This window comes from Aotus nancymaae, unplaced genomic scaffold, assembly GCF_030222135.1.
Source record: "Aotus nancymaae isolate 86718 unplaced genomic scaffold, 86718_ANA_hifiasm-v0.15.2.pri h1tg000010l, whole genome shotgun sequence".
Lineage (NCBI taxonomy): Eukaryota > Metazoa > Chordata > Mammalia > Primates > Aotidae > Aotus > Aotus nancymaae.
Genome location: NW_026988421.1, coordinates 26,162,874 through 26,181,044, shown reverse-complemented (window position 1 = coordinate 26,181,044; position 18,171 = coordinate 26,162,874). Strand labels below are relative to the sequence as shown.

Below are 18,171 nucleotides of genomic sequence, written 5' to 3'. Positions count from 1 at the left end.
AGCCTGGTTGACTGTTCTTTCTCTCTTCTTGCTTGGACTTTTTTCCTTTCTCCTATTCCCTAGATGTTAACCATTCTCCAGAGCATATTCTTGAACATTGCTTTTACCACTTTCACCCTCAAGGATTTCATTCTTTATTAAGGCTTCAGTGATCACTGTTATATAGATACAGTCAAGATGTCTTATATAGACTCTTCTGTATTCAGGGCTCATATTTCTTAAAACTTACTTGTCAAAAGAATGCCGTGTTGACTCTTTGAAATCGAACTTACCATCTTCTGCCTGAAGCCGGCTCCTTCCCTGGCATGGGTATGCACATTCATGGTGTGGCAGCTTTTCCAGGCTCCCAGAGGCTTGACATGCCGGAGTCATTTCTGACTCCTCCCACCCATGTTCCAGTCAGTTGCCAATCATTTGATTCCGTCTCCATATGCTCTTGCATCTGCTTCCAACCTCTTTTCTCCCGCCAGGCACTATTCTGATTCAGGTCCTCTCTATGATCTTAAGCCAGTTCTCTAAAGTGGAACACTTAACACTGAGTGTTGTAAGAAATAGTAGAATTTCCATATATATATGCATTTTAATTTCAATCTTTGAAATGTTCTGTTTTATAAATCATTTATTACAGTAGTGTATATATATATGAAACAATAGAATAACATTATTATTACTAGAATAATAATATATACCAAGAAACCCTCAATAGCTTCTGTGTGAGGCTGTTCTTGCATTGCTATGAAGAAATACTCAAGAATGGGTAATTTATGAAGAAAAGAGTTTTAAGTGGCTCACGGTTCTGTAGACTGTCCAGGAAGCATGGCGCTAGCATCTGCTCAGCTTCTGAGGAGGCCTCAGCAAGCTTTTTCTCATGGTGAAAGGAGAAGTGGGCATAGGCACTGCACATAGTGACAGCAGGAGCAAATCTCCCCAGTACTCACTCTTGCAAGGACAGCGCCAAGCCGTGAGGGATCTACCACCAGGACCCAAGCACCTCCCACCAGGACCCACCTCCAATATTGGGGATTGCATTTCAATGTGAGATTGGGTCAGGGACAAATATCCAAACTATATCAGCTTCCAACTGCCTATCATGTTGAAAACAAACTCACCTGCCTGTCATTCAAGACATATATAGTCCCTCCTTTCTAGGCTGGTACACATGCTGCAGGCTCTAGCCAAATTGAACGACTTACTGGATGCTTTTAAGCTCTCACTTCCTCACCTTTAGGACTTTGTTTGTATTGTTCTCTTTTCTTACTCTCCATCTGCTGTAAGTAGTATGTATAGTGGCTAAGAGCAAGGAGAATATATATATATATATATACTGTGGCAGCTTTTCCAGGCTCCCAGAGGCTTGACATACCTGAGTCATTTCCAGTATTTCATTTCTGGATATATATATATATATCCATTTCAATCTCAGTCATTAAAATGTTCTATTCCATATAAGTTCAAATCTTGGCTCTGACACTTTTTAGTTGTTTTATTTGTGCAAGTCACTGACACTTCTGAACCTCAACTTCCTCATCTGGAAAATAGGGATAACAGCAGTCAGCTCACGAGTTTGTTGTGAGGAGTTATTGAATAACACGTGTTGAGCTTAGCACCATGCCTGGCATATTCATAACACCTGTTCTAAAAGTGAGCGCTGCTGCTACTGCTTCTGTTACTCCTTTGCAGTATTTTTAGTCCAGTTCTCCCAAATGTGAGATTGTGCAGGAAAGTAAAGGTTGTTGTAACATAAAAATATTAACAAATGAGCTTGGCGTTTATGTGACTATTCCTTACTCAGACATTCCTCCCAGCATCGTATGACTCACTCCTGCCCATCCTGACATCATTGGTCTCTCTGTTTCAGTAGAATTGTTTAATAATATTAATACCCAATAGTACAATGCAAATACAATGCAAGGCAACTATAAAATAAAACTAAACTTTGCAAAAGATATTAGATACCATGAAGTCAATGCAACTTATGATATTAGAAAAATGCTGGAGTCATGTTCAAAGGCAGTGATCTAAATTAGGATCTCGTGGAAAGAGAAAATTGAACAAATATAAGTATAGGCACTTCAAAAAAGAATGTTTTAAATATCAAAGGATTAAGAGGGAATTTGGGAGAAATTAGTGAAGCTTTTAAATATTACTGCTAACAGAAATATTTAAAAAATACTTGGTCAAAGTATTTAAATAAAATACAAAAAACATTAACAATAAAAGAAATATGTATACATCTTGCCACATTAAAATTAAGAAAGTCTGCTCCTGAAGAGAAGTCATAAAGGAAAGCACAAACTTTATATGTCTTTCTATATCCAGAATATATAAATAATTACAAATCAGTAAAAAAAAAATACTGTATGTGAACAGGCATTTTTCAGAAGAGGAAACACAAATGAATAAACTTGGGGAGAAAAAACCCTCAACCTTATGTTATAAGCAGGGAAATGGAATATATGATAACACTGAGATGCCATTTTACTGTTTCTAGAAGGACAAAAGTTAATATGTCTGAATTAGTTATCTATTGCTCCATTACAAATGACCACAATTTCACAGCTTAAAACAACATGTTATCTTGTAATTTCAGTGGGTTGGCAGTCTGGGCATGACTTAACTGGGTCCTTTGCTTAGGAATGCCTGACAGTACTCAGCAATGGCAGGTATGCAAATCAATGGGCATTTTTATAAAGCGCTTTGGAAAATAATTTTCTATTACCTTATGAAGTCGAATGTTCATATAGCTTTAAGATGTAGCACTTCCACTCGTAGGTTCATCCTAGAAAGACTTGGACTTGTGAACTTGGGAACATGCACAAGAATGTTCATAAAAACAAAACCCTGGAAACAACCCAAATACCCACTGACAGGTGAATGCAGAGATTGTGGAATTCTTACCCAGTGGATATCAAGTCAACTACGTGAACAGAAATACACAATAACCATAAGATTTACAGTTCAATACATCTTAGAACCATAATATTGAGGAAAACAAGGAGGCCAAAGAAAACTAGATATGCTCAGACATATTCTTATAAAGCTCAAAACAACGCAAAACTAAGTAACAGATATGTGATAAAACTATCTGGAAAAATCAAGGCAATTATAATAATGGGTTTCAGAACGGTGCTTACCTTGGATGATGGTTGTAAGCACAGGGATGGGTTGGGGAAGGGGGTACACAGTAGCTTCCTAGTAATGAGAATGTTCTATTTCATAAGCTGGGTGAAGGCTTTACCCTGAGCATTTATTTTATTATTATATGCTTTATAGCTATATATGCTATATATATATTCTTTTGTATGATTGTTACATAATAAAAATTTAAGAAAATGTGCACTGTAGTGGTCAGATATATGAAGTCAAATTATACTATACTATAATGTTGTCAGTTATGTCAAAAAACCCCAGTCATTTTGATTGGGGTTTATTGGTTATCTGTTTGTTCTAATAAGTAGCACATTGTTATAATTAAAATGTAAATTTTGTTAATAATAAGACAAAAAACTTCTTATGAGTATTTGGCTTTCCTAGGGAAAAAACCTCATTGAAACTTTTATTGTTTATTTTGAAAATTGGACACCATTTTATTTCATTTCATTTTGGGAGGCTGAGGTAGGAGGATTGCTTGAGCCCAGGAGGTAAGGGCTGCAATGAGTTGTGATTGTGCCACTGTTCTCCAGTCTGTCATCCGCTTAACAGATGTACATCAATAACTATCAAATTCTCCCAAACAAATTTCTCTGTAGTGTTCAGATAAATTTTAAAAATTTAATAATCATAGAGACAATGGATACCATTTAAAATGGATTAACTTCAAGTGGCTTTATCTATTAAATTTGTCCTTTGATAGTGAAGACCTTTTCAGATCCACAAGTACAAGTATTACTGCTCCTACTTCTCCCACCGAGATGCATCTGAAATATTTCCCTTTCCGTGGCCCACCAAATTGATATCATCTCTACTTTTGAATTTACCTACACACTGCATAGTACTCCTAGCACCTCGTTGGGAACCTGGCATGACTCTGTTTTGTTTTATAATGACTTAGTTATTTGTTTTTCCATAACTGGATACTAAACTCTAGATCTTACTGATTTTTTTTTTTTTTTTTGCAGTGGCCAGGGCGGGGTGAGGGAGGACAGAGTCTCACTCTCTCACCCAGGCTGGAGTACAGTAGAGCGATCTTGGCTCACTGCAAGCTCCCACCTCCTGGGTTCAAGTGATTCTCCTGCCTTAGCCTCCTGAGTAGCTGGGATTACAGGCATCTACCACCATGCCCGGCTAATTTTTGTACTTTCCATAGAGACGAGATTTCACCATGTTGGCCAGGCTGGTCTCAAACACCTGATCTCAAGTGATCTGCCTGCCTTGGCCTCCCAAAGTGTGCGTGAGCCACTGCACCCGGCTGACCTTACTGATCTTTGAACCTAGAACAGTCATGCACATAGAGTTGTTGCTAAATACTTAGTTGACTTGAATTTCTCTGTACCTGTTTTATTACTAGCTTTAAGAAAAGTCAACACTATCATGATTTAATATGTGCAAATTCTTCACATGCATTAAATTGCTAGGTAACGTGCAAAGTAGCCTTGGTAATGATGTTCAAGCTAGTCTAGAGAATTACATACTTTGTACCAGATTTTACATACGTATACTTGCATTTTGGAAATAAAATCCATTGCAAAAAGATCTCTCAAGAAAGTTTGTGTTGCTTATATCAGAAAGCACCAGAAGCATTTTTCCTATTGTTACAAAAGTGGTGAAGGTTAGCACATGCAAATTTCTCATATGCCTCATAAAACACTTACTCATCTTCATCCAAAGCCAAGAGCCACTGTGTAACTATCTGGTTCCCTGCTCATAAGGAACTCGACTGTGTAATTCTGTTTCATCACCAAATTCCAGCATTTGCTGTCTTCTCCAGGGGGCTTTACCACTTCATGACATCATAAACAAGATGGGCCCAGAGTTCAGTTTAGCTGACATCTTCGTTGTAAAGCCAATAAACAAGAAAGCCCCAAGGTACTAGGCATTATTTTTTTCCTTTTCTAAAGCTAGATAGAAATGTAATATGTTTACAGAGTTTCTAATTTATTTTCCTACTAATGAAAACAGGCATTTCCAGATAAATTAGGCAGTGTTCTGGAGTTGCTTTTATATACAGAGGGAAGCAATTTTGCTTAGAATTTTGAATGTGGCTTTTGTCTTTTGTTAAGAATTATGGATGGTAGTGGAGGGATAGAAAAAGGACTGAAACCAAGCAAAGAGGCAAAAATGTATTGCATTCTTTTTCAATTCTGGAAAAGAGTTATGTGTGCAATTAGAACTTCTGTGTTTAAGGAGGCTGTTTAAAAAGTCAACACATTATTTAGTTGAGGAATATTATAGTTTGTTATGCTTACATTTGTATATTTATCTGTCTCAGTATGTACATGCACATACAAGTAGTCTTTTCAGAGCCAATTAATTTGAATGTATTTGCAAGTCTTATGAATTAAAAGAATGACTTGAACTATCAGAAGACCTCTATAAACATTTAACTAAGAGATCAAGGCAAGATTGTACCTGAAGTGATTTTTTGAGTTATATACAATATACACAATAAAAAAATATAGCTCAGAGTGATGGAACTCATAGCACCAGCTCAGTAAATTGAATTATGTAAGCTCTGCTAACTGGAAGATGTTACTGAATGGTTTAATTCAAGTAAAAGTTCTCAACACAAATATATCTGTACCTGTATTGATGTATATATGTAAAGTACTATGGGTATAGTTTGCTGACCATATAATTGCAATCAAAATTATTGAGCTTCCTCAATAGAATGAGGAGAACACAATAGTGGATGCAAGTTATGGGGTGGGGGCAGAGAGAGAGAGAGATCCACCATGGTTTGGGCCTTAAAGGCTCATAATTCAGTTGGAGAGAAAGAATGGATTTATAAAAGATAAAATACTGTTGGTAGTAACATGATAATGTCTGCTGACATTTTGAGAAAGATTTTCTGTATATTCTGTGAAGTAGCTTCTCTCAGAAGTAGTGGTTATTGAATTAAAAAAAAAAAATCAACATTATCTTGAACCCACTGGGTAAGGCTGGAGTGAAGGCAAGATGGTATCTCTTTCCTTGGAGTTCCTGGCACTCAAGCATCTGAGTGGGTTTTGCCCTGGTAGGTGTAGATAAGTGTGTGTCTTTGGTCTGGAGGAAAGCTGCCTGTTTCACTTGAGTCAGCTTGTTCACAGAGTGAGGCGATTATTCCCAACTCTCACCCAAGCAAATTGATGACTCCAGGGTGAGCAGAATCAATGCAGTGGCATTTGCCAAACACAGATTCAGATGAAAATGGAATAAATTAGTTCCTCTCAGTCAGTTACTGCTTCGAGTAGACGAGCTGAGGAAGAAGGGGAGTTGAGGTGCACATTGAATGTGAACTACCTTCTGTTTTCAGCTGAAGCCATAAACAGACAGTGATTATAAAACTGTAACTTGGTGGGGAAAGGAGTCCTGTGAACAACTCAGTTGCTCCCTCTGAATTGTACCTGGAATAGCACCGACTCTTATTTGCATAGGCTGTTCAGAATATGTCTGAGGTTTCCATCGTGAGGTTACAGACTGCCACCATGTAATAACAGCATTATTGGAAGCTAATACTGTAATTAATTTCTTACCACTATACTCAGCTGATATTGACAATGAGATGTGCTGTTACCCAGCATAACTTGGCAGATTCTTTGCAGCAAAAGAATCCATATTCACATCTGATGGTCTGTCCAATGGAGAGAATAGGATATCTAGGAAGAGAATATCATTTCAAGGATGGACATAGTACGGTTAGTGCTCTCAAGACATGCTCAGCCAAAGAGAAAGCTAGTCTTTTGGTATTAGTAGTTGAACTTTATTCCAGTATAGCTGTTCATAAAATAAATAGTAAGGCATGCTACAAAGTAGTATTGCTGTGCATCATGAGCGAACTCTGAATAAAACAAATGCCAATCTGAAGATGCAATCTTTTGTTGGTGGGAAAATAATACACTCTTTATGATTTCCTTATGATGTTTCATTGACATATGGTGCTTCTAACCAAGTGACAAATTAATTGACTAGATTTAAAGAGAAATGGATGTGGCTTAATGAAGAAGGACAGGATATGTATTATAAGGCAGCTGGTTCTGCCACTGCTGGCTTATGGAGACAATATACATTGGACAGCTAATGAGTCTCTGTTGCATAAGATAGATTCTCTTTATAATAGAATTGCACGCTATGTCTCTAAATGGGGTTATTATACACACCATTGCACAATGTTTGAAGAGCTTGGTTGGCCTTTGTAGAGGGTTACGAGAAAAATAAATTGGAAGACAATCGTACTTAAGACCTTCAATCCGTCAAACATTTCATATTTATCTAAATTACTAGCACGTTCTCTCAAAATAGGAATTTGTATGATACACAAAGCTAGAATGCTAATGCTGACCAGACTTTGCTTTATCAGACAGGTTTTCCACTGTAAGCACTGACCAAAATTCATGCACAGTGAAGCCACGCAGTATTCATTCCAACCGCTGCCCACCTTCCCTTTGTCTCTGCTCTGCATGTGTTCCACTATCTTAGTCCCTGAAGTTTGATTCAGTATTTCTTCTACCCACTAGGAACACACAGGCCTCACTTGCCCTGGGTTATTTAATTCTAAGAACTTTTTGACTTTGACTACCTGGACAGTTTTAGTGGTAATTCAGTTTCTTCACTTTTCTCCATAACTGTGGGCTCTCACTGTTCAGTTGCTTAGCTATTCTTTAGAATAAATCCATTTCAATTAAGGTTACAGCCTAGAAAGAAATACTGAGCTCGATGTGGTGGCTCATGGCTGTAATCACAGCACTTTGGGAGGCTGCGGCTGGTGGATAAAATGAGCCCAGGAGTTGCAGACAAGGCTGGGAAACATAGCAAGACCCTGCCTCTACAAAAAGTACAAAAATTAGCCAAGCATGGTGGTGCATGCCTGTAGTCCCAACTACTAGGGAGGCTAAGGTGAGAGGATTGCTTGAGTGCAGGGAGGTTGAGGTTGAGTCCAGCCTGCAGTGAGCCGTGATTGCACCACTGTACTCCAGCCTGGGTGACAGAGTGAGACCCTGTCACACAAGGAAAAAAAAAAAGAAAAAAGGAAAGAAAAAATTACTGGAAGTGATGAAGAAGACAGGATAAATGGTAGTATCATTCACTCTGTGTCAGAAGACTGTGCTTTCTGTTAGAGAACATGGCAGGGCTTACTCAAATGGTGTAGATGGGGAGATGGAGGAGGTGAGTCATGCTCTTACCGTCATTACTCTAACGTGGCTTTGAACCTGATTCCACCTTTTGGCTTGATTCTTCTATCCATGATATCACGTAGTTGGACTTTTGTAGCTCAATTTGGTCCAAATATTTTCAGGGTGATACCATGTCTTTGAGCCCCAGGGGAAGTTTTGCTCAGGAAAGACGATTCTTGGGGTATATCATCACTAGGTTTTGGACTTGCCAATGGACTTTGGAGGCACCATTAATTCCTGCTGATGTCGAGATTCTCACCTATGCGGTGAGGTGACAGTATTTTGCTTCTTCCAAACCTTCTTCTCTGTGTCTTTCTCCTCCCAACCTACCAAGGGTAATTGAAGAGAATTACACCTGTGAAACATTTCAAGATGCTTGGAGTAAGATGGTCTTTTGAGTTTAAGACATTATTATATCCCAAACCAGATTGCTTTCTCTCTGTCATTGTGAGGTTCTTTCCTTTGCAAGTCTATCTCTACTCTGGTATAGAGAAAGGTGAACTGAAAAAATGGACAAAACTGTTTCATGGGCTTCTCCACATATTTATTACCCTCTCCAAATTGAATCTTGAAGCCTTGTCAGAAGTGTTATTTTCCCAACAGAGCAGGTGTTAAGTGTCTATAGAAAATAAACTCACCTGCTGATATCTTTCTCATTGCTTGCTACATCCATTTACTGTGAAGATTACATTGTAAGGTGTGACAGGAGGTGTACAGCAAGGGAAAATCATCACTTTGTAATTCGATTTGTTCAAGTTCTTTTCTTTCTCACGGGTTTTGGATTTCCTTGTCATTTCTGCAATTATTTCTAAAATGGTGAGTATTGTTTTCATATGTGTTTTTCCCAGAGCTTATTCCATCCAACTAATTGTTAAGTTGCATACACCCTTCTATAAGTAAAGCTATGTTTTTGTAATGAAGTTTCTATAATTTGGCCAGGGAAAAGGAGAAACCAAAACAAATGGTAACAATGACTAGTTAATGATTTTTCTTTCACCCTTTTTTTTAAAAAATAACTTTTATATTCTCTGCTAAAAACAGATTTGATAACAATGCTAAGAATACTTAGCTGTAGGTAAAAATTAATATCCATTTGACTGAGATTTATTTAATGAGAGGGCTTGTCCTTAACATAATTATCTTAAGGAAATAAATGCACACAGAGACTAATGAGTAGACACACTAGTCTTTATCAGTGTTTATTCAAATTATTGCAGTTTAGTGATATGGGAATCTAGAATTGAGATGCTTTAGAAATAAATCTTTGCTTTTATGTAATTTATTTAGTTCAAGGATCTGAAAACACTTTGCAAGCAATTAAACTCTAGGATTCAAATGGGGATTTCACATTGTTTATTGTTAAAATAAAGTTACTGAATTATCATTTGCTTAGGGTTTCTAGAAAATTCTCTTTTAGTTCTATAAATATGCATACCCGAGTTTCCCTGAATATTTACCTATTCCCTCAAACTATTTTCAGATTTCTTTTCTTCTCATGCCATCATATTTTTCTTTTTTTTTCTTTTTAGATGGGGTCTAGAGTGTAGGGGTGCATAGCTCATTGCTCTCTCAGACTCAAATGATCTTCTCACCTCAGCCTCCCAACTAGCTGGGACTACAGGCATGCACCACCATGCCCGGCTAATTTTTGTATTATTATTATTTTTTAATAAAGCCAGAGTCTCACTATGTTGCCCAGGTTGGTCTTGAACTCCTAGCCTCAAGCGACCCTCCTGCCTCAGCTTCCCAAAGTGCTGGGATCACAGGTATGAGCCACTGCAGCCGGCTATAATATTTCTTGAAAAATTCTCTTTTTGACTTCCTTCCTCCAACCAGAGTCAGCCACTCCCTCCTTTTTCTGGCAAGATCTTCTATCCTTGCCCTTGTCTCCCAGTCCTGTGATCTTATGTTCAGGTAGAGAGGAACTTTCTCTTACTCATTGTCTCATTACTTGTATCCAAATGTTGGGCACATCCCTGGCCCTTCATAAGGATTGTTTCAATGCATGACAGAATGAATCTGTAAGAGAATGTGATCACTGTAGAGCTGTGAAGCAGCTTGAGCTGCTCCCAAATTGTGCTGGCTATACAGTGAAAGGCATTTTCCTTGTTTTAATGGAGGTGTTTATCTCTACTCCTGGTTCTGCTCTCTACCAGGAAAAGGAGAAACTCTATGTGGAACTAAAGCTCGTCTTGGCCCGCCAGCCTGGACCTGAGGCTGCGGAACAGCTGAAGCTCTACCGACGCACGTTGAATGACAAGAGAAAGCAGCTGAAAGTAAGTGGTAGCCACTGTCCCTTTCTGGTCCAGGGCAGTCACACTCTGGGGAGCACACCTGGACAAGTCCACTGCCTCCATACAATGAGCGAGTCTCTCGAATGCCACAATCCTCCCAGGAATGCTTTCTTAGAGCTCTAGACTGAGATGAGCCAGCAGACCTCGGAGCTACCCCTCTTTTCCTGGACTATTAGACAGCACCATTATCCATTTCCAGAAAGAGGCAGGTGAGCAAGAGAGGAAAAGATGTTGGCAACGAAATGGAAATGTGGCGGACAGGGTTTGTATGGCTGATCTCAAGATGATTTATTAGAGTACTTGAAGGGCAGGGAGGAGCAAAGGAAATATTTTAACACCATTGCCCAACTGAAGCAGACCGCTGTGCCACAGTGGGTCCCTGCTAGTCCATCCCATCTGAAATAAACATACACAGAAGTCCAGCCACTGCCCGGCCCTGAGGGCCTTGCTTCCTGACCAGCTGTCAAATATGTAACCATAAAAGGGAAATAAAATCAGGCAAGATTTTTTGATAGCATGATACCCTTCTAAGTCACATAAGAACCTCAGTTGCAGAGATATGGAGTGTTTTACTTTTATATGTGCCTTTTAAAAGTTTTCTCAAAACCTGTTCATGTTCACACTATATTTTGAGCTTTACCTCCTAAGCGAGTACTTAGATATTCTTGGCATGTCGGGGAAGTTTTACACACACAGCCACAGGATGAAGCATGTGCCAGTTGAATTCTGGTACTTTCTACCCGATGAGGGTAATAATCGTTGACTTTCTGCCTGGGGTAAAATATATGTCACCCTACTAATATAGCACTAACCCCTTTAAAAATAGAACATTGTAAAACTGCATCCTTTTGTTTTAAAAGGGCAGATGAAACAAGTCTAATTAGAGCATTAATTTTCAATTTGTCACTGTGAATGTTCATTTCATATGAGTATCCTGACATAATTTTGAGTTTTGCATAATGCGTTTCTTTAAACAATTGAATATTTTAAACAAAGCAAATTATTTTCTTGTTTTCTCAGAGGTAGATATAGATTAGAAAAGCACATATCTGTCTTATTCACACAGAGCTCCGGGTTGCCTTCAAAGGCTCACAGGAGCCTTTTGTGATTTTAACCCTTTTTCTCAGGAAATCCAAATTTTTTGCTAGAATGAAATGTGACCCCTAATGAAGCGGTTTAGAGGTGGGTGGTACTGAGCATGTCTGCCAGTTTGTCCTTGATACTTATCTACTCTTTTAGGAAATTCCACAATCATTGTTTAGAAACAGGATCTTTGTTTCTAAGAATTTAACTGTTGAGACAGGTGGTTTTTTTTTTTTTTTTTTTCCCAACATGAAAATTACATTCTTTAGCTTATGGTAGCATAGTCAGAATCATTTTCACAGCAGTGAAGAAGAAAGAGATCAGAATCAGATGAACACTAAGAAGGCTAAGATCTCCCTTTTATGCGAATCTTTAAAATAGCTAGCAAGAGGAAAAATAAATCCAGCCTATTGCATGCCTGTTAGAACAATAGCCTTCCTTTGCTCTTTTCGGTTTGGTGGGCAGCACACCCCAGCTTTGGCATGTGCTATGTCCTATGCAGATGAGTGAATTCCCACTCTTTTTGTCCAGCTGGAGACCAGCAGCCACTGAACACAGCAATGGAAGGAAGCAGATAGTCAGGCTTTGAAGAGTCCCAGAGAACACAGTAAAGAGGTGATAGGCAGTCAGCAGCACCACAACCTTGGAAAACACATAAATTGAATGCTTAGTTAGCAGTGATGGCAGGATGATTTCAGAATACTTTTTTTCATAATCCTCAGATGAATCACACTCTCTAGTGATGTTTTTCTTGAATACTTCCTTTCTTTCTTTTTTTTTTTTTTAAAGCCTTTCAAAGCAATTTTAGATTGTGTGTCTGGGAGTTTTTCTGTCTCTATTCTTAATATTCCTTGAAGCACATTAGACCATTCATCTGTGAGCCTGTTCGAATGTTGTCTAATAGTTCTCCTTTTAAGCAGGGGAATGATATTTTATTTAAAAATGGCAACCTGATGATGCATCTTCAGTTGTCAGCCAGGTTTCTACTCAGATGTGGACCCCGAGCTGGCGGTAGCGTGCAGATTAATTGTGAAACTTGGCCATTGTTTTGCACCTCGAGCTCCACTGCAGTAAATGGTGGGAGATTAAAAGATTTCTCAGAAAAGGATATTGTATCTTTTGTTAATGCTGCTTTATTTGCCATGTTAGGTTTTGTCTTCAGAACTGAATATGTATGAAGTACAGAGCAAAGAATATAAACATGAGGTGGAGAAACTTACCATTGAACTCCAGAATTTAAAGAAGAAATACCTCGCTCAGAAACGTAAAGAACAACTTAAAATGTAAGAATTAGTCAAACGTCCTAATTTTGTTGTGCCTATTATTTGCACATAAGAAAATATTTGCTGAACAGTCACAGAGTTGCAAGTTTCACTGGGGTCAACTAAGTCACAGGGTAAACAAATGACATTCTACAGGTCACTAAGTTTGTATCAGAGCAAGATCAGTATCTCTTCTGATATTGAGTCCCCTCCTTGGGATCCTAACAGGGATCCACTAATATCTGCTCATTGGTGGATCTACCATGGAGCAGAGGAAATGTAATACAACTCTTCCCTGCACACTGGTCTATGGTTTGGAGATAATAATGTCATAACTATGTTTGCAAATGATGTTCAAAATCAGCCCTGTATAGCATATTCACATTTAAAACCACATGAGCTTTTGCTAAGGGACTGGGGCTTAGTAAAGCTGTTCTTTCTAATGATGCCCCTGTACCACTATAACTACTAGCAGTTCACCTATGTTTTATTTATTTACTTATTTTTGAATTTTTTTTGTAGTGACAGGGTCTTGCTATGTTGCCCAGGTTTGTCTTGAACTCCTGGCCTCAAACAGTCCTCCTGCCTCAGCCTCCCAAAGAGTTGAGATTACAGGGTGAGCCACAGTGCCCTGCCTGCCTGGGTTTTTAGATAGTTAATGTCTCTGAACCATCTTCTATATCTAGTGACTGATGTCGGCATCTTCTGTGGAGGGCTGATGTGACCTATTCTAGGAGGTGATAATGCAGAAGTGAGGTTAACATTTTGGGTTTCAGGATGCTCCCATATTGAAAAACAAAAGTTCTCTTCACATTGTTAGTATCATTTTCCTGATCCTAGGGTGAGAATAGGGGCCCAAATGAATCAGGTTTGAAACGAACTAGGTTTGAAACTTGGTTTGGCTGCATGACATTGCCAAAATCATCCAGTTAATTTTGCAGTGACTCACATTATGGGCTGAAAGTCATGCTTGGTATTTATCCACATGGACATTTCAGGGACATGGTGAAATATGGCTTGAGTGCATTTGCCTATGATTCGTTAGTAGCAAAGTTATATAAAGTAACTGGATGCAAATTCATTTGCCAGCAAAAATCTGCCCTTCTTGTAAATCAGAATACTCCCCCGTTCCACATTTAGGTGCCAGTTCCGTGGTAGAGTAAAATACTGCTATAATTTAGATAAGTCCGTCTCAATGTGTCGGTCTAGCAACTATCTGTCTGATTCAGAATCACTAGTGAGATTTATTAAACATGCAGGTTACCAGGCCAGATTTCCAGGTATTTGGATTCTGCAGGCTCTGGAAACCTGCAATTTAATAAGCTCCTCAGGTGATTTTCATGTACAGTGAACTACTAATATTAAAAATGTAAATTAAATGAATGCTGGAGTGGAAACACTGTATTTTTCTTTTAGGATATCAAGGTTGTGCTCACAAAATGTCAACGTGGTTAATTTCCACATGAGGCAGGTGTCTAACTCAGTGGTCTTTAAGCTTTTTGATTGTACACCCTTATCAGTAAAACTTTTTGTTTGTTTTGAGACAGTCTTACTGTGTCACCCAGGCTGGAGTGCAGTGGCTCCATCTTGGCTCACTCTGCCTCCAGGGTTCAAGCAATTCTCATGTCTCAGCCTCCCAAGTAGCTGGGATCACAAGCATGCACTGACACGCCCAGCTAATTTTTTTTTTTTTTTTTTGTATTTTTAGTAGAGTTGGGGTTTTGCCATATTGGCCAGGCTGGTCTTGAACTCCTGGCCTCAAGTGATCGGCCAGCCTTGGCCTCCCAGAGTGCTGGGATTACAGGCGTGAGTCACCGTGCCCTGCCAGTAAAACATTTTTGAACTTGCAGCTTCCTTTATATATATGCATATATCTTTTAAATAATTTTTTATATTTTTTATATTATACATATATCTTTTATATAATTTTTTATTTCAGAATAGTTTTAGATTTACCTGCAATGTATTTTAATTTATAAATTATATGCAGATACTACTGTCAGTTTGTAACTCTTAGTAAGGCATACTTTTTAATTTTTAAAGAAAAAAGTATTAATAGAATGTCTAATGTCTTCTTTCTACCCACAGTGGATCATCTCATTCATTTTCTAAAGTTCATACACTCCATTTGGAGACCAATGGTCTAGTTTACACTGTAAACTAGCAAACAGCTAGCGTGGCTGTTTATTATCTTTCTAGAGCTGATTAATTTTCTTGCCTTGACCCTGGGATTTGGCCTAGTTTTCTTTGACATTACTGTCTGCCGATCTTGCTCCCTCTCCTGCCCCAAAGTTTGATGGACACAGAGAGCATGAGCTGCCCGGATATTGGTTCAGCCCTTCTCGATGGGCCCATCCACTGTCACTGGGCTGCCCAGCCATGTACCACTTGTGGCCATTTAAAGGTAAACAAATTACAGTGAAATCACTTCCTCAGTTTCACTAGTCACATTTCAAGTGCTTAATAGCCACATGTGGCTAGTGCCTGGGTATAACAGAAAGTTCAACTGGGCAGTACTAGGAAGTTCTAGAAAGCTCTAGAATCTTTGCCTTTACCTGTTCTCTTCTTGTCCTTACACGCTTATTACTCGTAGCCACTCTGACCTAGTTAGGGTTCCATTGGTGGTTCCATCTCCTTGGGGATCCATAAACTGGTAGACAGAGATTAGTTCATAGGAGAATAGCAAAAAAGATGCTGAAGAAAAAAATATGAAGAGGCAAGAACAAAAGTGCTGAGATGGTATAGATTAGAAGGAAGAAGGCTGAGGGAGTCATTATAATGGTCTATAAATACATTAAAAAGATAATATAAAGGAGACAGTATTCCCATTAGTCAGCTTAGACCAAGCCAGAAACATTAAGCTTAAGCTCCTTCAGAAAAAGAAAATTCAGGTTATTTAAGGCAAGAGAGGGCAGGGGGAGGGGGAGTGCTGCTTGCCTCTAACACCAGTCAAGAGCCAGACAAGTTGCCAAAGTACAGGAAAGAATCTGCTTTGCTGGATCCACTCAAGGCTAAAGCTTTCGTCCTATTTATGGAGAATAGTTTTTCACAATAATAAAATCAATTCTGCTCAGAGACAAATGGGTTGATTACCAATCCTCTACAGGTTCTCTCCTGTGGAATAATTTAGAATAATCTCTGTGGATTTCTCTCACATATGCCTTTACAAAATAGCAACTCATATCATTTGGTGCCTTTTTACCTTCTTTTGTTTTTCTTAAACACCCCTCTGATCACACTGTGATCATGACTTGCGCCTGCCCCTGCCCCTGACTACCCTGTCCCAAATCCTCAGGCTGATCTATAGACTGCAGTACCAGTCAGATTCTTTTCCAGAAGACAGTTTGTTCCCATAGGGTAAGTCATTCATAATTGTCCAATCTAATTGATTTTAGTCTTAGCAGTTTGCATAATTTTTGTTTAACAGGGATTCCAAAGGTGTTTTCTCTAAGACCCCTAAGTGTATGATAGATAACTTATGTAGCTCTAGGTTACTTCTATAGGAAGCCTGAATATGAGTGTGTGTGTGTGTGTGTGTGTGTGTGTGTGTGTGTTTAAAGGACATCTATATAAGAAGATACATTGTGGATTTTAGGGCAGAATTCCCTTCATCTGTTGCCAAAAATACTATCTTATTTACCTTCCCCAGCTTTTCTTGTATCTTAAACTATTTCTACTAATAATGGTTGCTTGTCTAGGGTTACAGGAAAATTTGTGTTTTATAAATATCCAAGTTTGATGAAGATACCTGGTATGTAGTAAATATTTATAAGTTTCTACCAGAACTTTAGAATATAAAAGTTGATAAATGATGAATTAGTCATTATAAATGAGCCAAGAAAAAGATTCTTATGACTGATCTTTGGTGCTAAACAAATGTTTTATATAACAGGAAGATGATTACAAGTCAGAAGTCACCAAATATACAGAGTTTGAGTTATAATCAGGTCTTCTGTTCATATTTAAATAAACATTAGGAGAGCATATTTTGCATTTAAATTGTCTTGCCCTAATTTTATGTTTTATCGGTGAACACCTAATTAGATTTAAACAACTACCTTGTCTAAAACTAGAAGCTGTAATCAAAGTAGTTTTCAGTGGCTAACACACCCTAGGATCATCAAACATCAAACTTAGACAAAAACGATGTTAAGGAAGCTAACTTTCACCTCTTCTCTTACAGAAACAAGAACAAAGCACCCATGGAGGACACCATCTTAATCGCCAAACCAGATGGCCCTGGTTTTACTGGGGGTGGATTTCCTCTCACGTCAACCAAGGTGAAGTTCTAACCTGAAGCTGCTGGCTGGGTCCAGTTGAACAACTCGTGAAATCTGCTCTGGAAACATTTTGGGGGAATCTCAGGCTCCTTGGATAATAGAATTGGGTGCTCAGAATCCAGGACGGAAAGAAGTGCAGAACTATCATAGTCACATACATGTAAGAGGGATGGTGTTTTGCCTGGTCCACATTGATATTAACAGATTGTAATTCTCTCCGTTCGGTTAGGCTGGCCTATTGCGTGAAGCAGATCTTTTGTTGTTACTCCATTGATAGAAATGTACTAGACCTTAATTTCTCTATTATAGACATTGGTGCACTTGAAGATTTTGTATTTAAAAGTATTTTTGAAATGCAATGCATCCCCTCCCACCTTATTAACAAGAATCTATTTTAATTGTTCCCCATTAACAAGTCATTGCATGAGATGAGAAAGAAGAACAGACTCTCAAGAATTTAAAAAGTGTTTTGAGAATGATTTCTATGTGGAATTTCTTTTCAGGCCTGGAGTAGGAAAATCTGTTCCAAAGAGACACACTAATAAATACTTTATCATAAAAAATAAAAAAGAACCTTTGTAGAGATTTTGATCTTTGCTTTGGTAGTGTATATAATTAAAGTTTAAAACTACTGTGGGAAATGTTTAACATGAGCATTTGATTCACAGGAACCAAGACCATGAAATGAGAGATTTGGGCTGGTCACCTATCCTTTCTAGGCCTCTATCCTCCTTCTAGACTTGAGAACACAGTTATTTAGCACAGGCATCTGTTTGGCTCCTGGGCTGCCAGCGTTTTGAGCCATTGAACCCATTGTGATTTTTTGTTGTTGAAGCCACAATTATTGGGGCATCTGTTCAAAGTTTCCTCATTGAGAAGTTTCATTCAGTTACATTGTGTGAGGACACTTGGGCCATCTGTCTCACAATAACTTGACCTCTGT

The 18,171-nt window shown here is 38.4% G+C and overlaps 1 protein-coding gene across 2 annotated transcripts in view; it reads left to right on the top strand.

Annotated features, from left to right (window-relative positions):
* Positions 1 to 17,813, top strand: part of CFAP58 (cilia and flagella associated protein 58) — a 124,351-nt gene extending 106,538 nt beyond the window's left edge. For both annotated transcript variants that reach the window (XM_064373894.1, XM_012439310.2), the window contains exons 16-18: positions 10,466 to 10,585; positions 12,836 to 12,969; positions 17,132 to 17,813. In XM_064373894.1, coding sequence (XP_064229964.1) covers positions 10,466 to 10,585; positions 12,836 to 12,969; positions 17,132 to 17,240 — 363 coding nt within the window. In that variant the 3' untranslated portion in view covers positions 17,241 to 17,813. The remainder of the gene's footprint in view (positions 1 to 10,465; positions 10,586 to 12,835; positions 12,970 to 17,131) is intronic.
* The last annotated feature ends 358 nt before the right edge of the window (positions 17,814 to 18,171 follow it).